The sequence below is a fragment of the Gigantopelta aegis genome, chromosome 2 (assembly GCF_016097555.1).
Source record: "Gigantopelta aegis isolate Gae_Host chromosome 2, Gae_host_genome, whole genome shotgun sequence".
In the NCBI taxonomy this organism is placed as follows: Eukaryota; Metazoa; Mollusca; class Gastropoda; order Neomphalida; family Peltospiridae; genus Gigantopelta; species Gigantopelta aegis.
In genome coordinates, this window is record NC_054700.1 from 32,154,136 (window position 1) to 32,178,908 (window position 24,773).

Here is a 24,773-nt window from a genome sequence, read left to right on the forward strand (position 1 = left end):
TAACGTCACCCCAGCACAAGACAGTATACGTATCTCTGAACGAGGAGATGGATGTTTAACGACACCCCAGCACAAGACAGTACACGTATCTCTGAACGAGGAGATGGATGTTTAACGACACCCCAGCACAAGATAGTACACGCATCTCTGCACGAGGAGATGGATGTTTAACGACACCCCAGCACAAGACAGTACACGTATCTGTGCACGAGGAGATGGATGTTTAACGACACCCCAGCACAAGACAGTACACGTATCTCTGAACGAGGAGATGGATGTTTAACGACACCCCAGCACAAGACAGTACACGCATCTCTGCACTAGGAGATGGATGTTTAACGACACCCCAGCACAAGGCAGTACACATATCTCTGCACTAGGATATGGATGTTTAACGACACCCCAGCATAATACAGTATACGTATCTCTGCACGAGGAGATGGATGTTTAACGACACCCCAGCACAAGACAGTATACGTATCTCTGCACGAAGAGATGGATGTTTAACGACACCGCAGCACAAGACAGTACACGTATCTCTGAACGAGGAGATGGATGTTTAACGACACCCCGGCACAAGACTGTGCACGTATCTCTGCACGAGGAAATGGATGTTTAACGACACCCCAGCACAAGACAATACACGTATCTCTGCACGAGGAAATGAATGTTTAACGACACCCCAGCACAAGACGGTACACGTATCTCTGCACAAGGGAATGGGTGTTTAACGACACCCCAGCACACAAATACACACAAATACACATCGGCTATTGGGGAGAATCGAATGAGTGTTTGGCAAAGCCCAAAACAGGGTGCGTGGGAATAAACAGAGCTATGATGACATGCACTCATGAATCACTGTCAAAATACTGATGTTATCAGGCGAAAGTTGAGCATATCCTGCCCCGCCAGTTGCACTCGTCATGAGTACTAAAGCCTGATATATAATTATCTTCCACGTTTTCTTCATAACCAAGACGATATTTTGACCATTTAACAAATAGGGAATATAAATTCAGTTTCACATTTCAGCACTTTTTAAACTGTATCTATTTGGTAGCTACGATACGGTTATTTCGACACTTGGTGATCCATATTGAGAGGTATCGAGGAAACTTGTCGCCACATCGGCCTCTCGTACCATAATACAACTAGGGATCTTTTATATGCACATTCCCACAGAGGGGAGAGTGTCTATGACGGGTGTTGGTCTACCAGTCGTGGTGCACAGGTTAGAAGGTTAGGAGGAAAACACCCCGAGTCTTTCGAGGACGATCGATCCTTTGACCAATAGCATGTCATGCGAACACTCTACTACTGAGCAATAACCCGCCCCCTGACAATTTACAGAAGTACAAAGTAGTTGCTTCCTGTTTTCTTGTCCAATTCTTCCTGAGGCAATTCGCATCATGTTCACCTTAAGACTGAAGCTCTTACATTAAGACATCATCTCGAGATTGTAACAGCTTGGTATGACATGCAGCTAATGACCTACAAGAGTCTCCTCAGGCGTCTACTGACAGAGCCACGCCCAGATTTAATTAGATATGGCCAGTGCATCTCGTGTAACCTTGACTTTATTCACTTAGACTAACACGGTTAAGTCCATGGGCGTTTATATAGATATCCAATGAAAACAGACATATATGTGGGATGAAGTGTGTGTGTGTGTGTGTGTGTGTGTGTGTGTGTGCGTGCGTGTGTGCGGCCAGTGCGTGTACGTGCGTGTGGGCCAGTGCGTGTGCGTGCGTGTGTGCCAGTGCGTGTGCGTGTGTGCACAGAGACAGACAGACACACATGCACACGCACGCACACACACACAAATATATATATATATATATATATATATATATATAGAGAGAGAGAGAGAGAGAGAGAGAGAGAGAGAGAGAGAGAGAGAGAGAGAGAGAGAGAGAGAGAGAGAGAGAGAGAGAGAGAGAGAGAATACCGGATGTATACGGTCTGGGTATTGGTAGTGTGACTTGTTACACCAGTATCTGATTAGTCAATACGACTGAAACAGGATACGACCTAAACTATAATGAAAATCCGTATATAACACCTGGTCGCCGACCAATGAGTGCGCTCGTCTATCGTGACTGGATCCTACGAGTAGCCTATATTTATATGTATTATCAATAACAGATCTGTAGGAAAAACAGGCCAGTCTTCGAAAACACAACACGTGGGGGGTTTGGTCTGGTACCAGTTTTTGACAAGAATGGGTATTTGGCTCGGAGTTGTTGTTTTCGTTATTAGTGGAATTAACACAGATGGACGGACAAGCGACCCATCTCAATTCTCTTTGACACTTAGAATGCCAGATGTCAGTTCTCACAAGGTAAGCTATTTATCTATTTGGTGAAACGAAATACAATTTTGTTTTCTTTTCTTTTAAAACACACTGATTAGTTGCAATATATTACGGTGTCGAACAAGACATCGTGAGCTGGAGTGTGGTCTTAACGAAGAAACTCTTGAATCCCTAAAGAATCCTTGACGAAAAATAAAAGTAAAGTTTGTTTTATTTAACGACGCCACTAGAGCACATTGATTTTTTATCGTATCATCGGCTATTGGACGTCAGACATATGGTCATTCTGACACTGTTGGGTTTTTGTGTGGGTTTTTTTTTTTTTTTTTTTTTTTTTTTGAGGAAACCCGCTGTTGCCACATAGGCTACTCTTTTATGACGGGCAGCAAGGGATCTTTTATTTGCGCTTCCCACAGGCAGGATAGCACAAACCATGGCCTTTGTTGAACCAGTTATGGATCACAGGTCGGTACAAGTGGTTTACACCTACCCACTGAGCCTTGCGGAGACTCACTCAGGGTTTGGAGTCAGTATCTGAATTTAAAATCCCATGCCTCGACTGGGATCCGAACCCAGTACCTACCAGCCTGTAGACCGATGGCCTAACCACGACGCCACCGAGGCCGGAAAACGAAAAATAAAGAATGCGGTGTATATAGTCACTTCAGTGTTGGCAAAGATGGCGGCAACCATGGTGGTTGTATTTGTGGAATACATCTTTGTACGCAGTATTTAGCACAGTGAGTGTGCGGGAGTCAACCGGACCTGAGCGCAAAACGATCCTTACGAAGTGCGGTGTCGGATAAGTACAAAGAATGCTGTCGGCAGTGCCGACCAAAAGAAGAGGAACGATCAGAATGATTACAAACTGTTAATAAGTATTTGCGTATTATATCATATATGTCAGATGATTGGTTAAGAGACCACATTATAGAGCTGCAATCAGAACAGGCACACTGGCACAAAAATAAGAATTCTGCATAAGCTGTTTTGTGATAGAAAACAAATTTCCAAAACTTCAACCAAATAGCAAAAAGAATAAACGGTTTTGTTTAGGGATTTACATTTATGAAAAGCTATTAGTATTTCTCGCTGTGAATGTTGAAGATTTAAAATAAAGTAAAGTTGATCAAATTGGTTGTTCCTGAAATAGTACAGTTGTTGAGTCCAGAAGCTGGTGTCACAAAGTCAAGTTACTCGGCAAATTTCAAAACATTTATTACTTCGTGTAATTATTTATTTCAAATTGACATAACTATAAATCCAATAATCATATTCAAGTCGCCATCATTATAAGTATCAGTAGCTTTATAATCAACATCATTACTGTCATCATCGCGGTCGGTCTGGGATCGATCCCCGTCGGTGGGCCCATTGGGCTATTTCTCGTTCCAGCCAGTGCACCACGACTGGTATACCAAAGGTCGTGGTATGTACTACCCTGTCTGTGGGATGGTGCATATAAAAGATCCCTTGCTGCTAATCGAAAAAGAGTAGCCCATGAAGTGGCGACAGCGGGTTTCCTCTCTCATTATCTGTGTGGTCTATAACCATATGTTTGACGCAATGTAACCGTAAATAAAATGTGTTGAGTGCGTCGTTAAATAAAACATTCCTTTCTTTCACTATCATCATTCTCATCATCTACATGACCATCATCATCATCGTTACCATCATCCAGTGTGTTTGTCTTGTTTAACGACACCACTACAGAACATTTGTTTATTAATCACCGGCTACTGGATGTCAAACATTTGGTAATTTTGACATACGTCATCAAAGTACGATATTTCCTATTTTCTAATTACGTGTTTTTCTTCTAATTCCAGCCTGATGCACTGCTGTGCCATGCCGTTAAGCTGGACTCAAAAACCGCCTACGTTTGTAAGTATAATAGTCTGGTGTTTTATCAGCGCTAGTGGAAGGGACGTAGCCCAGTGGTAAAGCACTCCCACCCACCCACGCATCCCCACCCCACTAGAGGCTGTGGCCCTGATCACTATAGATTGTGCCCCCAACGAACTCTAGATATCGTTCCTACGGGCTTGTTAATAAGTCAATGTGCTCTAGTGGTGTCATTAAACAAAACAAACTTTAATTTTTTTTTTATTAGCGCTATTATTTAAAGGGACACACCCTAGTTACGGCTAGTTGTTAACCATTACGGCGTTGTTTTTCGCTATTAAATCCATTTTTTCACAAATAAAATTGCACTTTACTTACCGTTTATTATTTAGAATATACATTTCCATTCACCTGAAGTGTTTTTTGGGTAATCCTGGTAAAACCTGGTTTTTGTAATACCACAAAATGCATTTTTCGTATTTCATAAAATGGCACGGGCCTCTGAGAAAAAAACGTTGAGCAGACAAGGTCTAATCTATTTTTAGAGGGGATATTTCCATTTCAATGTCACAGACGTTGGTATACCACGTGACCGTTATCATTTTGGTTCGGTTTGTTTTCTCGTGCACGGTTCGCGCAATCAACATCCGATTTGTTGTTGTTCATTTGTGAGATTTTTCTTCACAGTTCGTGAACATTTTCAGTAACAATAAAGTTCAGACAAGTAAGTGTCTCAATACAAAACGTTACAAACCCTTAAAACCAATATCTGGAGAGGGGATACAACCAGGACAGAACAGTTGGAACACGTCCAGAAGAGGTGAAAGGAACGCACCCCAAGTCTGTGAAATTTGTCGTGACGTAGGCATTGTTGTGCTTCGAGCGACATCTACCGGTGACATCAGAATACTAACTTTCAAAATTATTTCAAGCAATTGGGACATGGGGATTCCCATGGTATTTATCGATATAAAACCTGCTTTTTCACTCCATTTGATAAAAACGTGATCTAAGTGTGTTACAGGTTTGTAGATTAACCAAATTATAATTTATTTTCGCTGGATGGAACTAGGGTGTGCTGCTTTAAGATTATCTATACCTGGCAGGAAAAAAGTACCAAATCGTGTGTGTCTATTAATTAAATTTGGCCTAGAAGCCATCCTGAATTTTTTCTGATATTCATATAAAATATTTAATTACACGATGGCCGCCACATTTGATAAAAATCACTTTTCTTAAATTGTTTGTGTCGTAAAAAGCGCCAGAATGTTAGTAAAATAGGCGTCTACTCTTTCAGGTCACCGAGTCTATTGTAAATGTGTATATGTAAGGACGCACGTACGCACACAAGAGTACATGTGTATGTTTCTACGTGTGCTTAACATGAATATATGTATATACTGGTGTGTGCACTAAATGGGTTTTTTAAAAATTAAACACTCATTTTTGTATAATTTTCCTCTTTTTATCTCTCTCTTTTTTTCTTTTTCTTTTGAATTATGAACCTTTATACTGGAACATGACAAACGTGCCGATATATTTGTTAAACTTCGCTTATAAGTTCTGAGCTTAAACTTGGATAACATTTTCTCCACAAAGAGTGGTATTCATATTTAAAGATAAGACTTGCATGTGATAATTCCCAGTATACCCAAGGGGCAAAATGGAAAAATGGACCCGGCGTACTGTAAAAGGTTTGCCACTTAAAAATCATATCTACATATATCGAGGATCACAACCTAGGTGGACAATCTTGCCAACAAGTTACTGAAAATGTGTTATTCGCTGTTAAATATGATGCCCCTCTGTGAAATTCACGCAGTGTTTTCCATTTGCCCAGTAGTCAGTCTCTGATTTGCTGTCTTTTTGAAAAGTGTTTACTTTATGTTTGAAATTGACCCAAAGAGACTTTTTCCAAGGAATCCAATGGTGCTAACCGAATTTTGATAAATTGTGTCTACATGACCCCTCGGACACTTTTTAGCATTTTTTTTCATGCACAATATTGGGGGGGGGGGGGGGGCAATATTTTGCTGGGGGTCAACATGAATACTTACTTATATATAAATGTTGGTCGATTTGGATACTTTTTGCATCGATTTATATCAATTCAAGGATGGCCAATTCAATCAAATAGTTTTTAAAATCCAAGATGGCCGCCATTATGATCAAAATTCAAAATGGAATCAACTTCAAACATAAAGTAAACATTTTCCAAAAAGAGACCAAATCAGAGACCGACTACTGGGCAAGTGAAAAATATTCCGTGAATTTCACAGAGGGGCATCATATTTAACGGCGAATAAAACAATTTCAGTAGCTTGTTGGCAAGGTTGTCCACCTAGGTTGTGATCCTAGATATATGTAGATATGATTTTAGGTGGCAAACCTTTAACAGCACGCCGAGTGCATTTTTCGAAAAAAAAGAAGGGTTTTGTTCCCTGGGTAGTAAGAAAATAAATAACAGACGTTTTTGCCATAATAAAAATGAAAAAATTTAAAACTTGAATATTTTCAGTGAAGTACGAACCGCATGCCTCTAGACACGTGGCGCATCACTTGATGGTGTACGGTTGTGGACAACCTGGTAACACCGATTCTTCCTGGTAAGGTGAAATTTGTCTCCATGGTAACAATTGTAAAGGCAAATATAACTATTAAAATGAAAATTGTAAACAAACTGTTCCAAAAAAGAGGCATTTAAATTTTAGGAGGGAACAGCTAAGACTCTACAAAGGTACCCCTGGTCCGCTCCAATGGATCCGCCCTTTAATAATAATTGTTTTTAAAAAATGTCTAAATCAGCCATACATTTACAAACAAAATTGTCTTTTCCCTGCTTCTGCTTGCTTCTCTTTTGCATTTTCCTTCTTGTCTTGTTTTGTGAATTACTTTTATATGAGTTTTTCTTTTTATTAATTAAAAGTTTACTTTTTATCATTGGCATTCTTGGTGTTGCCGTTTTAGTAATTTAAATGTCTGATGTTTCATGGTTTATCTTGAAGGTCATGTGACGAATCAGACGACATGTCTGTAAGGTCAGTGTGTGGAGACGGGGCGAGAAAAATCGTGTACGCTTGGGCTCTCGACGCAGACTCAGTACAACTACCAAAAGGTTACTATTTCCTGTTTTCTTCTGAACGCGATTGGTACAATTACCAACAGGTGCACTATGGCGTAGTTTTTGTTTTCGTCTTGTTGACGAACACATAACACATGACAGATGTATTTTTTGTTTTGGTGTTTTCGTTTTGACGCAGATCAGTACAGCTACCGACAAGTTTACAATGACATTTGTTTTTTCTTGACGCAAACTCACTCAGTACATATACCAAAAGGATGCACTGTGTCATATTCCTTGTATTCTTATTGACACAAACTCGGTACAGCTACCAACAGATACACTAGCTATGTCGCATTTGTTTGGGGTTTTTTTTTCATATACAAACAGATTAATTAGTAATAAGTCAAAATCACCTGACTCAAACTGCCATCTTGTTATAAATCGTGTTTTACTGATTGTATACGCTGCGGCTTACGACCAATTAAAATGTGTCCCTTCTTGGTGACGTACTTCACAACAACTTGCTCTGACTGGCGCATTACGGTTTACATCGACGTCCGTCAATTGTCATTCATGACCTTTGTTAAATTTCAGATGTGGGATTCCGAGTAAGTGGCAGCACTGGTATTAACTACATGGTCCTACAACTACACTACGTGAACGTCTTCAAACGTAAGTGTTGTGTAAACATCTGTTGGAATTTGGACTGTTTTCATGTCTCCATAATAGAAAAAAAATAGAAAACAGATACTGTAGTAAAGTGTTTGTTTTTGTTTTACGACACCACTAGAGCACATTGCTTTATTATCTCGCCTTCATGAAAAATTCTTTAATCTCATTGGTTGTTTGCCGTTGGACAAATCCCTTATACCCCTGTGGGCGGAGCCAAATTCTCTTATATACCCCGTTTGTAATTTCCAACAGTTTCCAGCAACCCAATTAATGCTAAAGCAATAATTAGATTATAAAAAGTGGGATTTCTTCAGGGAATTAACATTTGTGGTCTTCAGAACATTTTATGTTTTGGACTCGGGAATGCAAATGGGAAAAAGCTGTAACACACACACAAAAAATTATAACTGGTACAGACCCATGAAAAAAAAATGTCATATGTCTTATCCAGTCATACTTTGTACAGATTAAGTGCCAAGACCCGCACATTAATTTTAGAAAAGCGTTATGGTGTTTTTTACGAATATATATATATATATATATATATATATATATATATATATATATATATATATATATATTTAAAGTTAAGTGTAGATACTGTATTATTAACTACATTGTGGGGTTTTAGTCAGATATTTCGTGTATATATTTTATTTCATGTTAAGTGTTTTAAAACGTGTTTTAATGTAATATTTGTATATTTTATGTGTCGATTATTAATATTTCATCGTCTCTTGTAACTCCATATGGAGTGGCTCAGTGCTATTTTAGATTTTATTGTTTTTAGTGATGTTTTATGTTTTAACTGAGCTGAGACTTTAATAAACAGTTTGTCTGTCTGTCTGTCTTGTCACAAAAATAGTTAACACTACTTAACAATTGGAGTGACTATGATTAACAGTCCTTCAATTACTAGATAATCCAGGAGGCAACTATACATGCGTGTATGTCATAAGGCATGGCCACTATACACAATTACTAGATAATCCAGGAGGCAACTATACATGCGTGTATGTCATAAGGCATGGCCACTATACACAATTAAACTATATGTATAGGTTAAATGTTATTTTTATTTCTTTTTTAGCCGGACAGACAGATAATTCTGGTGTCACGCTACGTATGACCTATACTCCGTAAGTATCGTGTTCCATAATTTCTCGACAAGTATTCCAAACTAAAATTCTAGATGAACTGATATTTTCTTAAGAAATGACTCGAGGATTTGCTTCGAAACGTGTTTATTTTTATTCTACACTCGTCAGTGCGTATCACCTCTATGGCGTACTAGTAGGAACGTAGGGGTAATCCAACTGGTCCCTGAAGGCAGTTGAACCTTTGACGTCACGCTATTGGTAAATCTAGTGGTAACTGAATGGTAACCATAGGTGGTAAATCTGCGAACGGCCGTGTTTATTAAGTTAACTCACTGACGCTAGATCGTCGAAACCAGTGTTCCTGCAGTCCTCCACATTGGTACACCCAAGACCATGAGGCTCAATGATTAGATAACGTGTTTGCATGTTGGTTGGATATAAGCATCAAACAAATATTATCATCATTATCACCAGAATAATTATCATCATCATCATCCTCATTACCACCAATATTAATACCATCACCATCGCCATCACCACCACCATTATCATCATCATCATCATTATTATCACCACCACCACCATGCCAATATCACCACAACCACATTCACAACCATTATCTAGACAGCTACCATACCATCATCATCATGATCACCACAACTGCCACCATCACCATTATCATCATCATCATCATCATGACCAGCACACGTACCAGCAACATCAACACCACAGCTACCATCGTTAACACCAATATCACCACAGTAAGAACCACCACCATTATTACAATCACATCATAATCATCATTATTATCATCATCATCATCATCATCATCACCACCACCACCACCACCATCATCATCATCATCATCATCATCATCATCATCACCACCACCACCATCATCATCATCACCATCATCATCACCATCATCATCATCACAATCACATCATAATCACTATCAACGTCATCATCATCATCACAATCATCATCATGATTATCATCGGTGACCATAAATAGAATGAGCCAGATTTGGTACTTTGATATTATTATAGAAATGATAACATTATTTACGTGTTTCTAGAAACTTATTAGCATTGAACAGAGAATAAATTATCCAAACATTTTGTTTTTTTCAGTCAACCCAAACAGGCAGGATTTTACGTTTTAGGGAATATGGGCTTTATTCCCCCGCAAATTCCAGGTGCGTAAAGTATTCACACACGCTTGGTATGGCACCGTAAAGCATCTTGAAACATTGGATTAACATACACTGATATTCTAAATACGAAAATGTACTAAATATGTAATTCTAATTATTATAAAAGTTCTGTTAGTCGAAAACGTGTTACAATGACATTTCATTTCAACTTATCTTTCGTGCTTATATCCAATTAAGGTTCAAGCACGCTGTCCTGGACACACACCTCAGCTATCTGGGCTGGCTGTCCAGGGCAGTGGGTTAGTTGTTCGTGGTTAGGTAGGAGAGAAGAGGGTGTATTGGTGTTACACCTACCCATTGAGTTGTTAAAACTCACTCTGGATAGGAGCCGGTACCGGGCTGCGAACCCTGTACCTACCAGGCTTATGTCCGATAGCTTAACCACGACACCACCACCAATGACAAAGAATTCAGGATAGTCACTCTAAGTGAAGGGAAGTTACTCGTGTGTTTAAAGGCAGAACCCAGAATTGTCTCCTGTCTATTATAATCCATAATGGTAAAGCGTTCGCTTGATGCGCGGTCGGTCTATGATCGATCCCCGTCGGTGGACCTATTGGGCTATTTCTCGTTCCAGCCAGTGCTCCACAACTGGTGTAACAAAGACCGTGGTATGTACATTCCTGTCTGGGATGGTGCATATAAAAGATCCCTTGCTGCTAATCAAAGAGTAGCCCATGAAGTGTCTACAGCGGGTTTTCTCTCTCAATATCTGTGTGGTCCTTAACCATATGTCTGACGCCATATAACCGTAAATAAAATGTGTTGAGTGCGTCGTTAAATAAAACATTTCCTTCTTCCATATTTCACAGTGACAGAACTGTCGTACAGCCACATCATCAGGGACATACATAACGGTATACATCTGGATAGGCGTCAGAAGTGGGGGAGCAGGGGGTCACTCCCCCCTCCTCAACTCTGAAGATTAAACATTGCCCCAACCCTTGAAATTATTGCTCTTCCTCCCTATTACATTCTCCTTTCGTTTCATTTTATGACTATATTTTTGTTTTCAGAGTTCCACATGGAGTCAGCCTGCTATTACAAGAACCTATATCCAATTTATCCCATTGGTTACAGAACGCATTCTCATAATTTAGGTAATCTTTGGAGAGAGAGAGAGAGAGAGAGAGAGAGAGAGAGAGAGAGAGAGAGAGAGAGAGAGAGAGAGAGAGAGAGAGAGAGAGAGAGAGAGAGAGAGAGAGATTACCTTCATCTGTGACCCGCTGAGATACTAGTTGGCTACCTTCATATGACATACTACTCTGGCGTTATATTTGCATGATACTTTGCAACACAAACCAGTCATAGATCGGCTTTAAGAGAGAGAGAGAGAGAGAGAGAGAGAGAGAGAGAGAGAGAGAGAGAGAGAGAGAGAGAGAGAGAGAGAGAGAGAGAGATTATTATTTTTTATTTTTTTAATATTTGACTGAAAAGAAACATTTTCTACAATTTAAACGTGAAGGTTCTGAAGGTTATTTGTCAAGTACGTGGCGTCATTTATTGATATACATTGAATTTTGATACATTGTCGATTTGTGAAGTATTCTTCATTTTTAAGGTGTCGTCACTTCCGGATACAGAATACGAAATGAGGTGTGGACGGAAATAGGTCGGATGTCACCACAACTTCCAGAGGTACCACCATTTTGTATTTTAGTCACAGATTTGAATATCTTCCACAGCATTCTGTTTTGTTTACGGATTGGCATTTTTATACGCTGATAAAAAAAAATCGCTTTTGTATGTCATCATTACACAGGACATGTCACTGAATGTTTTGACGCATTTCGATTCAGTATTGTATAACAACACTTTCCTTTGTTGAGTCGATATTATCTATTCCTATTATTTATTTATTTTATTCCAGACGTTTTACAACACCAGTAATCCAGGCATAGATATACGAAATGGAGATATACTGGTAAGATTATAATTAAATTATTGCTAAAAGTATTTCTTACAGATTACTTTTTAGTAAATTATTGAACATGAATTGTATAGCCTCTACACGCCTGGGAAACGATAAGGTCTCAACCAAACACTGAGTACACCAAAAGACTGTGATCATTTCCGGTATGGATCAGGACTACGTTCAGCCAGACCGAGCAGAAAAACGTCCGCTAAACTGGTTTATGCGCTTCACGTTAAACCAAATAGTCACGTCGGGAACCAATCAAATAGTTCGCGAACGTTAGCGAAACGTTTGCTAGCTCTACTTGGGACTCGTCCGAGTTCAGCCAGACCTTGCAGACAAAAGTCCGCTAGACTGGTTTTTGCTCTTCACGGTAAACCAAATGACCATGTCAAGAACTAATTAAATAGTTCGCGAATGTAATTTTCGACATACCTGTTGGAATAGGTTATAAAATCTGAATCATTTCATCGGCGCACAACATTCTTAGAATTTAAATTAATCGTTTTGAATTTTTGTACCAAGTTTTCTTACACTTACCTCGCATTCAAGCGGAAATGTTCGCACCAGCAGGTCTTCACCGGAACTGATAGCAGGATTTAGGCGTGCTCAACATGTGTTTGATACCTTCTAATTTCCCAAGAGAGTATATAGTAAAATAATTCAGTTATTCTGCTTGTCTAATCTTTCTGAATAAATAGGCCAGTTGCATAATAAAAGTAACCAGGTGTTTCAGCTTAAGAAATGTAGAAAGTTGATGGTATTATGTTTACGAGAAGCTTTTAAATGTTGGATTTTAGAGGGTATGATTTCCCAAACGTTTTGGATGATTAGTAATAAGATTTATGAATAATTGAATCTATTTGCAGGCTTGTCGGTGTACGATGAACAGCATGAAGAGAACTAATTACACTGTGATGGGGTAAGAAACACGTTAGGTCGTTATTCAGTTACGTTGTACTTTGCCATTCCTCTTAAATCACGTTATATCTGATGCTACTGTCACTGACAATAAGACTTTTAGACGGCGTACCAAGGCTTAGTGTTTTGTCTTGTTTTCTTGTTTTGTGTTTGGTTTGTTGGGAGGGTGTGGTCATTTTGTTTTTGCCATTTTGTTTTGTTATATATATATAGATAGATAGATATATATAGATATATATATATATAGATATAGATATAGATATAGATAGATAGATAGATATAGATATATATTAGGGATTTGTTTTGTTTTGGGGCTTGTTATGTTTTTCGGGGGTGTTATGGGGTGGGGTTTTTTATGTTTTGGGGGCTTGTTTTGTTTGTGTGTTTTTTGTGTGTTTTTTATTTGGGTTTTTTAATTATTATTATTTTTTATTATTATTATTATTATTTTTTGTTTTATTTTTTTTTAGGGGGGGGGGTACATATTGTTGTTGTTGTTGCTGAAGTTCGGTGGCGTCAATAGTAGTAGTGATGATATTTAATTCACAGATGAAGAGCGAATATTGGCGTCTAGTTGTTATTGCAGTTCAGTTCATATCGTTTTGTTTTCACAGACCACGAAACATTGACGAAATGTGTAACTTTTACATCCTGTACTACACGTACCAAGAGCAAGACCTTAAAGTCCAATACTGTTTCCAAAGAGCGCAGAACTTCCGGTGGAAAGACTACCTTCCAAACATCCCGACTGACGCCAGTTCTCTTGATGGTATTCCTGGAAGTGATGTAGTCAGACGGAAGTTTGGCATCACCAAGAAGAGCATGGATTCTATGCATAAGGAGGATCTCGATACCATGTGATGGATACAGTTCCTTGGTGTGCTGCCATTGAAATATGTTTCCTACTAATACAGCCTTGTAGATTAACCTACCAATGTCAAGCTTAGATTAACCAGAGGCAATTAAATGCATCCCACAGTCTCAATTTCTTAATTGATACAGATGTCGGACTGAACGGGAACTAGTAACCGTGAAAGTGTGACGGTCGTTTATTTGCTGCACCTGGTCGCATTTTGTTTATTAAAAATAGCATTTGTTTTAATAGAATTTACAGTGGCCGCTTAACGCCAGCATTTTAGCGACTTAGGAGTGCATTTACATTAAAAATATTTTAACAGAGAAAAAGTGGCCGCTTACTGCAGAGAGACCGCTGATTACAGGAGTCCGCTAGGATGGGTTTTCCTGTATTATTGTATAATTTCGACATCTTTGTTTGAATTTATTTGTTATGAGAAAATCTGCGTGAAATTAGTTAATTACTCCCCGCATTTATTTTCACGTCGACCGGCCTCGGTGACATCGTGGTTAGGCCATCGGTCTACAGGCTGTTAGGTAATGGGTTCGGATCCTAGTCGAGGCATGGGATTTTTAATCCAGATACCGACTCCAAACCCTGGGTGGTGATCCGCAAGGCTCAATGGGTAGGTGTAAACCACTTGCACCGACCACTGATCCATAAATGGTTCAACAAAGGCCATGGTTTGTGCTATCCTTCCTGTGGGAAGCGCAAATAAAAGATCCATTTCTACTAATCGGAAGAGTAGCCCATGTAGTGGCGATAGCGGGTTTCCTCTCAAAATCTGTGTGGTCCTTAACCATATGTCTGACGCCATATAACCATAAATAAAATGTGTTGAGTGCGTCGTTAAATAAAACATTTCTTTCTGTTATTTTCACGTCGATGTCCAAACGAATATTATTTTCACTGTACTTTCCGGTGGAGCATGACCCAACCTCCCTAAAACCATTTGCTCGCCATAGTTTAGATCCCTTATCTTGTATAATATCCAGCACACACGCCTGACAATAGAATTAAAATTATACGCTTCAACAGTCAGTAACACATGTAGGCTTACTTTCAGTGCCAGACACTGGTATTGTCTGTGAGCCTGTCGTATGATTTTGTGGCTCCAGTGTCACGTCGAACTCTCGGACACTTATTTATTGTCTATATCGGGCGAGACTATTTATGCAATAGGCGAACGGGGAAAAGTACAGTAATAAACTCTAGCTTGATTGTATACTAGTATAAACAGATTTTATGGCTATACCATCACGGGTTTTTCCACCCGAATCATTTCATATACCCACGGCATAATCCCGAATGTTTTCAAATTCTTTTCAAATCACTGGCATGATTTTGCAAGTAAGGTTTTGATTGGTTGAATGAAAGGCCAACTGGACATGAGCTTCAACGGGCTGCTGTTAGATCCACATGTAATAGTGGAGCTAACTTTAATTAGATTGTTAATGTTGGTACCATATAACAGAGGAACCGAATGAATTGAAGTCATATTTGAGAAAACAAAAATTGTATTAAAAATTTATTTTATATAATTAATGAAATGTTTGACTTTTTAAAATTGTTTTGGTCATCTACAAACATTAGAAAGAAAGAAAGAATGAATGAAAGAAAGGAATGTTTTATTTAATGACACACTCAATACAGTTTCTATTTTTCGTGCTGGTGTGTCGTTAAACATACATTCATTTCAATACAGTTTCATTAGGTTATATGGAATCAGACACATGATTAAGGACCACCCACATACATTAGAAAGACAAAAACACATCTGACATGAAGAATGTACTATACTTAGCAACAAACTAGAAGTTCCTTCATTTTTTTCAAACTTACTATTAAAAATATTGTACAGTATTAAAAAGAGGACGATGCACATTTTACCAGGACGAAAAAGAAAAGCGACAAAAAAAAAAGACAAAATCTGCTGACCCAAACAACTTTATTCCCATTAAGACGATCTAGACATTAACAAAATTCGAAGACAAAACATGACAATGGCATATAACACATTTCAGATTAATAACATAACTGAATTTAGCTTGACAAATAACACCATAACTCTTAGGCTCCAGAACAACACGAAGACAGCGTCTCTGACAGCGTCTCTGACGAAGGGAAGTCTATCGTGTCTGGTGAAATATCAGTAGAAATTAGAAAGACCAGGTATCAAACAGAAACCAGGTGAATCATGTTTTTGAAAATACAAAGATCCAGGCACCAGTAACAGTTAAGGTATACTTTTACAATTAAACTTTCTTTTGAAATAAACTATATCCAGAGAGAATACCACTTTTTCACATCAATAGTAGTAGTAGTAGTAGTAGTAGTAGTAGTAGTAGTAGTAGTAGTAGTAGTAGTTGTAGTAGTAGTAGTAGTAGTAGTAGAATACCACTTTTTCACATTAATAATAATAGTAGTAGTAGTAGAATACCACTTTTTCACATTAATAGTAGTAGTAGTAGTAGAATACCACTTTTTCACATTAATAATAGTAGTAGTAGAAGTAGTAGTAGTAGAATACCACTTTTTCACATTAATAGTAGTAGTAGTAGTAGTAGTTTTAGAATACCACTTTTTCACATTAATAATAATAGTAGTAGTAGTAGAATACCACTTTTTCACATTAATAATAATAATAGTAGTAGTAGTAGTAGTAGAATACCACTTTTTCACATTAATAATAATAGTAGTAGTAGTTGTTGTTGTTGTTGTAGTTATAGTAGTAGTAATAATAGATTTAGTAATAGCAGCACGTGTTGTCATTGTTGTTTGCTATTCACACCAAAAACAGTGACCAATTTCAGACTGGAGATGGACATTTCCATAATTAGTTTGGTAAAATCTTAAGTCTAAAAAATGCTGTATTATCCCTGAATTCAAATTGTTAAAAGAAATCATAGATTTGTGCTCGATTAATCTGAAATGTGTTGTGCCAAGTTGAACACAATATTATATATTTACATCTACATTAAAATAACAAATTTAAAATATATTATTTGATAAATAATTTGATTTAAAGCACCTTCAGATCAACAATAACAGTACATTATCGCTTTCTATTCATCACTAACAAAACCAACGGAATCGTAAAGCATGTATTTAAAGTCGTACCTCTGTGCAAGACAGAGATACGCTTTTTAAAAATCGAATTCACTGTTCGATATTGTAATACTCATCGTTCTTTTCAGAGATTTTTCTTTTCAGTATTTGATGTACTGCTTACATTTTGGTATTGAGTATTGCGTGGTAGATTTAAGTATAGCCACTCCTTTTTCAATCTTGCACCGGACTTTTAACACTGATTACACTGATTACATAAAACCTGTAACTCGTCGCCAAACGACGCAGATCGACGAAGACAAAAGAAGATTTTTTATCAGATCACAGTCGCAATATAATGATATTTACATACAGCAATTAGTGTAATTATTATAACAATATGGTGGGTGTACAATTAGGTGCTTTAGTACAAACATACAGTTATGTATGACAAGAATTTTGAAAATATTAATATTTTAAGCTACAAAATATAGAACGTTTTCTAGACACATACGTTTTAAGAGATAAATAATTTATAAAATGTATATGTAAGTGGCTTAGACTAACAGAAAGATGGTAAGTAACGATTCTTTCATTGTTAAACAAAAAAACCCAGAGAAATTATTCTCCGATATAATTATTAAAACAAATTGACATATTCTATTTTGTAGTGATACATTTTCCCATCGGTCTGCGTTGATCTGCAACTGTTACAGATTTTACCGAAACCAAGTTTTACATTCTATCAAAGACGGTATTCATATGATACAGGAATGCATCTTCAGACAACCCAAAGAACTTTCCATTTCATCTCTTTGGGATTTGCTTTTTCGGCTCTTTAATGCATCGCCAAATTTATATTTCAAAAATTATATTCAGCTGCTGCCACTAAAATTAAAACTATTAATTTGTAAATATTTCAATACATTAAAAAAAACCAACATAGACAACGATCTACCATCTATAAAATAAACATAAAAATTGCCAACCAAATATCCATGTCATATTTTCTAGAATAACCTCGTTAAAACAAAGCATAAACGAAAATATCAGTTCCATATGTTTAGCTCACGAGTTTACATTGAACAGCAATTCATCGTTCTTGCGTTCAAAAAACAACATAAACATATTCAAAAGCTGTTTAACAGTTCCATTTATTAAATATAAACAAAGTTTATTGAACAACTTGGGTATTTTCTTTCTCTAAATCTCTTCAAGACCTGATCGTCTTCTTCAAACAAATGCCAGCCTGTTCCACGACACTGTTAACCGCTAGTAATTGTGAAGTACTTGACAATGTAAGAAGCGACGACCGGACATTGTCAGAATTGGTCAGACTATATCTACGACAATAGCTCATAGGAGATAACAATTCTGAGAGACGCATGACCACAAAGGACAGGCAGCTAGCTGACACGGTTTGATAGACATGGACTGGTTGGCAAAGTGGGAAGAAAACGAATGGACCCCAAAGGGAAGAAAGTAATGGAAACAGAGAAGGAGGAGGAGAAGAAAACCCACTGCGTTAATATACAGGAAGGTGATAGCAGTATGTTGGTACTTCTAAAGCTTAGATCACATTATACGACGCGACGCAACTCAACATGTTCGGTCGTAGATGACGGTCGATGTATAGTCTGACTCATGACGTGACGCGACCATCCTGTCGAGTCTCATCGTACAGTGTGATATAAGCTTTAGTATAATACATGTGTATTATTGTTTCACGGAATGTAGTAACGTACCAGTAATATTTGTTAATATTTCACTTAGGCAAAAGTACAACATCACAACAAATGATTAAACAATACATATGTCACACTAAACTACGCTCACAGCCATCGTGGTTAATTACCATTCGATTATTGAACACTCCTCAGTTTTACATATCATTAGTTAAAGGTGCCGTCACTGGGAACTATCTTATAGTATCTTTACTAATCATCTATTGAAAATACTTAAATAATAAAAAATAATTAGTGACGGCAGCTTTAAATTTAATATACAAAGGAAAAGTCCACAGGAAAAACTATTAAAGTCACATTTTGGTGAAATGTAGATTTGTTTTACTCTCCTAATCTATCGATAACACGGTTTGATTGTGTAACTGTGAAACAGGTTTAATTGATATGTTGTTCTACTAGAATTAAATTCATTCAGCCAGTCTTCATTGGTGAAAAACATATTTCTTACGGAAATAATTATCAATGTCCACAAGACCAAATTAAAAAAAAACCCATATCGTTTTAAAATAAATCGACTAAAACATTCTATCATCAACATCCTACAGCAGTAAAGTATGCAGATTCCTGTTAACTGCGGGATGAATATGAACACATTCGGACAGAGTCGACCTTTAAAACCAATATTTCTCAAAACTGTACAATGTGACCTTGGTCGTTTCTCCCGTGGACTCCTCAACTGATGCCCAAAACACTTTCCTCTTAATTCTCAAGAACCATTATAAGGAATAAAAACAAGATTCACTGACCATAACCGCTAAACACTATGGGTTTGACAGTTTTGACCAGTTTAGCGTTAAGACTTGTTAAACCACAGTAGTGTTTCCAGCGGTAATTCCAGTCCGCTTTTAACCAGTTTTAAAAAGCCTATATATAAATAAATATATGGAAATGTAAATCTATAAATATTTTGAAAAATTATTAGAACAGATTTACTTTCTCATGTACTGATAAACATGCGATTGATTATATAATAATTATAAATGACAGTGATAGCCATGTGGTAACTATTTCCGAAACCAAGGACGGAAGTTGAATATAATTATAATAGTTGTTCCCCCATTTATTGAATTAATACTAATACTTACATAAGACATGCCCAGTCGAAACAGTGTGGGTGTTTTCAAGGAAATAAACATTCAACTGTTTGATACTTAACTTTTCACAAACTTTGAAATAGAAACTCTGAAAAGTGGGATTTTAAGAAAATTTAATTTTAAATTTTTTCCAAGAACAAGGACAAGGAAATAATTTAACGTGCGCGTTCAGAGAACGCTATTGTAGTGCACGCCTGTCTTGGGCGTCAGTTCTGACGTGTTACAGTTCCTTCGCCCAAGACAGGAGGAACATATTTCCTCCTTTAGATTCGTAAAATGTATGTTTGTATCCTGAAAAAAATATTTATGTGTTTGATAATGGATATATATTGATGTGTGTGTCATTAGCGCCTTGAAAATAGTTTGTGTTTTGTTTTATATTTATTCTAATACAATTAGTAATATGTAAGTATTCGATACTTGATGTGTGTTACAGAAATGCTGAAGTGGAATCATATGGCTTTTTTCAATTTGATATTTACTTACGATTTTCAAATAGGAAAAACATATCAAACTTTTAATTTCTAATATTTGCAGCAATCTGTACAACAGTAACTTGAAATTAAACGCTTTGGGATTTTTATAATTTGATATTTACTCTTTCTTTTATTTAATATTTGCTTCAGTAGATAAATAATATAATTTTCCTCCAGGAAACACTGTCTATTGTTTGATACTTTGTATTTGTAGCTATTTGCTGCAGAAACCCTGAACAGGGAACTTTTTAGTGGATTGTTTTATTATTATACATTAGCCCTTATCAATTTATAATTAGCTCCTTTTAAAATTTAACACTGACTTTAAAATACCAGTAAAACGTTTATTTATTTATTTTAATTAAAAAAAAATTTGGGGGGGGCGGGGAGATTTTATAGGTTTTTTTATAGGTTTTTTCACATATTATGTAGTTATCATTGCAGATGCCCCATAGATCAAAATTCGGTACGACAAGGATGTAACTGTAAATATTATAATGGGAATATAGCGCTAACATGTTAATAATATAGCAGTTTTTAAAATAGTAATATTCAGCACTTTTAAACAGGGTTGGATCACACAATGGGGCAGTTGAACAGTCATGGTGTCCGTGGTGATGGGTCCAAGATCGTCTCCAAGATGTGGAATCAAGTCTAGAACGATCCCCAGGACATCATCTAGATCCACCACTGTAACTGTCCGTATACGACAGGTTACTCATATTCTATCTGTCCAAACCGTTGGACTGAGCCCGATGGCTATTAACCAGAAGGTCAACTCAGAATCCCAAGCTGCTTTGAATACAAGTCCTGCCTTCGTGGTATATTGTTGGATTGAGCCCACTGGCTATTAACCAGAAGGTCAACCCAGAGTCCCAAGCTGCTTTGAATACAAGTCCTGCCTTCGTGGTATATTGTTGGTTTTCATGTTGTGGCGAGGCATTTGTGGATTAGCCAATCCCCTTCATTTATTGAATAAATATAGTTTAAATTGTTTAGATGAAGTGATTTCAGGCCATAACGTTTGTCCATAATGTCTGTTTTTGTTTAATCCCCACTATAATAAACACCGAGTTCCATCCTTGCGACCACGTGCCTCTCAGTTGTTGTCGTAGCCGTAGTAGTACTCGTCATCTTCCTCTCTGCGTTGCGGCCGTCTGTCCTCCATGTCCCCGAGGATGCTGCCGAGTTCGTCTGCCCCCAGCTGGTCCAGTAGACTCTCGAGCGCCACATCCTCCTCCTGTTCCGCGTTGTCTTCTGCTGCCATCTCCCCGAACTTCTCAGTCTCCGTGGCGACCAGCGGTTTGTCGGTGCCCGGGATCGTGCTGATGTCCTTGGGTCGAGCGGCCAGGTTGATGTCGCCGCCCTTGAAGTCGGCCCAGTACCAGGTAGGGGGGCCGGGCGAGAAGCAGTAGCTCTTGTCGAGGATGTGGTCGCCCTCCACCCAGTACATGATGTAGAAGTTACACATCTCGTCCTTCTGGGTGGCTCTGGAGAAAACACACAGTGAAATGCTTTATATATGAACAATCTGGCGCGGATTACGAAGTGCAAAAAAACAACAAACCCCCCCCCCCCCCCAAAAAAAAAAAAAAAAAAAAAAAAAAAAACCCAAAAAAAACAACACCCTTGTTTTTCGCAATGTTGTTTATTACACGAGTTTATAGTGCATTAATATTATTTATATCACAAGACCGCGTGGGATGGTTTTATACATGCTACAGACACAGAAAAAATACTCTGTACGTATTCAGAAAGAAAGAAATGTTTTATTTAACGACGCACTCGACACATTTTATTTACGGTTATATGGCGTCAGACATATGGTTAAGGACCACACAGACACTGAGAGAGGAAACCCGCTGTCGTCTATTCATGAGCTATTCTTTTCGATTAGCAACAAGGGATCATGTATATGCACCACCCCACAGACAGGGTAGTACATACCACGGCCTTTAATATACCAGTCGTGGTGCACTGGTTGGAACGAGAAATATCCCAATGGGCCCACCGACGGGGATCGATCCCACACCGAACGCGCATCGAGCGAGCACCTTACCACTGGGCTACCTTCTGCCCCCTGTACATATTCAGTAATAAGACCTTCAAATTAATTTTAGAATAGCGCCATTGTGTTCCGTATGTTAATCAATTAAAGGGACATTCCTCAGTTTTCTGCATTGTAAGATGTTTCCGACTAATAAAATATTTCTACGATTAAACTTACATATTAAATATATTTTCTTGTTTAGAATATCAGTGTCTGTGCATTCAATGTGGTTCTAGTCGTCTTAATATTTGTAAGAAGCCCAATAATTTCGTACGTACGAAAAAACATATTTTAGGAAATAAAATGAAATTTAACCTAGTACAAATATTAGAACGATGAGAAGCACGTTTAATATACAGCCATTAATATTTTATGCTGAAAAATATATTTGATATGTAATTATAATCGTTAAAAGGTCTCTGTTAGACGATAACATCTTAAAAATTGCAGCAAACTCAGGAATGTCCCTTTAATACAACATAAATGGACAAACATCAAATTTCGCTTAATCTATTAATAGTAACCGATCTAGTCAATGAGCCAATGAATCCGCCGAGGACGCTCGATCCCACCACCCATCACACGTCAAACATAGGCTTTATTGATCAGGTAAATTATGTTTCCCACAGTACCCACTGTCCTGACAGCGGCCAAAGTTTTAAACTATACTTAATCTAACAGGAGAACATAATTAAAAAACGATAAAAAGGTATCAACGAAAACATATCTCTGAGACATACCCAATTGCAACGTCATGGTCCAAGCCGTTTTCCATAGTACAGCGGGCAGCCTGAAATTAAAACAAAAGGACGTGTTCACTGCTGGGTCACGACCTGTCTTGGTGATGTAGAGGTTGAATTATCGGACTTAAGGCTGGTACACGGTTCGCCTCTCGATATCGGTTCTTACTCACAGTTATTTTTATCGGCATAATGTGGAATTGTAAGGCATCTACACTGACTTTTCTCTTCCTAACCTGTAACTAACTCGCTGTCCTGAACAGTGAACAGACAACTTAAAAAATAGCCCCGACATGTGTGCCCAGGAAAACATACTTGACCCCTTACATGGATATAAACATGAAAATCATTTTTAAATGAAATGAAAGTTAAATATCATCGCAGGTGTTGGATATAATTAAATTAAAAGTATGTGCTTTAAAATTTAGGAACCTTTATATGTTTGTTGAAATTGTGTTTTTAATGTAACTATGGCCCTACCATGAAATTCAAGCAGAATGGTGCCAGAGGATATTCGCGCTATGTGAACCTGGTATTAGTTGAATATTTTGTAACACTGTCCATGTTATTATAATTCTGCTGTAGACTACAAATGACAACAGAACTCTCTTACCAGAATGTCTCCTTTCTTCACGGTCATGTGGGGCGTGGTGGCATTGTAGAACATCTGTAAAATTTAAACAAAAAATGTCACTTTTACACAATCATACATGATCGAGGACGCGCACACGCACACTAATATACACGTTTTTTAAATGTACAAACACCAGCCGCAAACCAAATATCTTGTGATGGAGGGACAGTATACTTGTGATGACTAGAATGTTGGTATTAACAAAGTAAAGTAAAGTTTGTTTTATTTAACGACGCCACTAGAGCACATTGATTTTTAATCTTATCATCGGCTATTGGACTTCAAACATATGGTCATTCTGACACTGTTTTTAGAGGAAACCCGCTGTCGCCACATAGGCTACTCTTCTTTACGACAGGCAGCAAGGGATCTTTTATTTGCGCTTCCCACAGGCAGGATAGCACAAACCATGGCCTTTGTTGAACCAGTTATGGATCACTGGTCGGTGCAAGTGGTTTACACCTACCCATTGAGCCTTGCGGAGCACTCACTCAGGGTTTGGAGTCGGTATCTGGATTAAAAATCCCATGCCTCGACTGGGATCCGAACCCAGTACCTACCAGCCTGTAGACCGATGGCCTGCCACGACGCCACCGAGGCCGGTGAGTATGTTGGTATTAACATGACAGAAACAGCGTAAACAGTATGACGTGTTTGTCACGTGATTTACACCCTCCCTCGAGGGTGTACGTTTTTTGTTCGACTATATAAATAAAGTTTAAAATATGGCTCTCTCCTACACCCTCCCCCCACCCCACCCCCACCTCACTAGAGGCTGTGACCCCCCACACACACACACTCCTGATATCGTTTGTAATGGCGGCCTGTTTTAGTTACCTCTGGTTTTCGTGGATCCATGCGTCCGACTTCTGCCCACTTGCCATCACGAATTCGGTAGCCGGACACCACACGGCCTGAAATAACGAATTACTTCATGTTAATTATCCTTCGTTATGTCTTGTCTATTTTTTGCATTTTGTTGTTGGGTTGTTGTTGTTGTTGTTGTTTTCGTGGGTTGGGTTGTTTTTTGTTTTTACTTGGAGGGAGGGGTGTTTTACTTGGGTTGGATTTGTTTCTTCT

General features: G+C 37.9%; 2 protein-coding genes across 2 annotated transcripts in view; one reads left to right on the forward strand and one right to left on the reverse strand.

Annotated features, from left to right (window-relative positions):
* Positions 1–2,136: 2,136 nt before the first annotated feature.
* Positions 2,137–14,031, forward strand: LOC121377754 (peptidylglycine alpha-hydroxylating monooxygenase-like). The gene is made up of 12 exons (XM_041505846.1): positions 2,137–2,344; positions 4,147–4,201; positions 6,681–6,768; positions 7,168–7,277; positions 7,821–7,898; positions 8,989–9,037; positions 10,132–10,196; positions 11,231–11,314; positions 11,776–11,852; positions 12,085–12,138; positions 12,999–13,051; positions 13,665–14,031. The coding sequence occupies exons 1-12, from the start codon at positions 2,225–2,227 to the stop codon at positions 13,909–13,911; spliced, it is 1,080 nt and encodes a 359-aa protein (XP_041361780.1). The 5' UTR covers positions 2,137–2,224; the 3' UTR covers positions 13,912–14,031.
* Positions 14,032–18,090: 4,059 nt separating this feature from the next.
* Positions 18,091–24,773, reverse strand: part of LOC121383843 (probable peptidylglycine alpha-hydroxylating monooxygenase 1) — a 36,733-nt gene continuing 30,050 nt past the window's right edge. Inside the window, exons 10-13 of the mRNA XM_041513944.1 lie at positions 24,531–24,607; positions 23,673–23,726; positions 23,060–23,109; positions 18,091–21,759 (exon numbers count right to left, since the gene is read on the reverse strand). Coding sequence (XP_041369878.1) covers positions 21,369–21,759; positions 23,060–23,109; positions 23,673–23,726; positions 24,531–24,607 — 572 coding nt within the window. The 3' untranslated portion in view covers positions 18,091–21,368. The remainder of the gene's footprint in view (positions 21,760–23,059; positions 23,110–23,672; positions 23,727–24,530; positions 24,608–24,773) is intronic.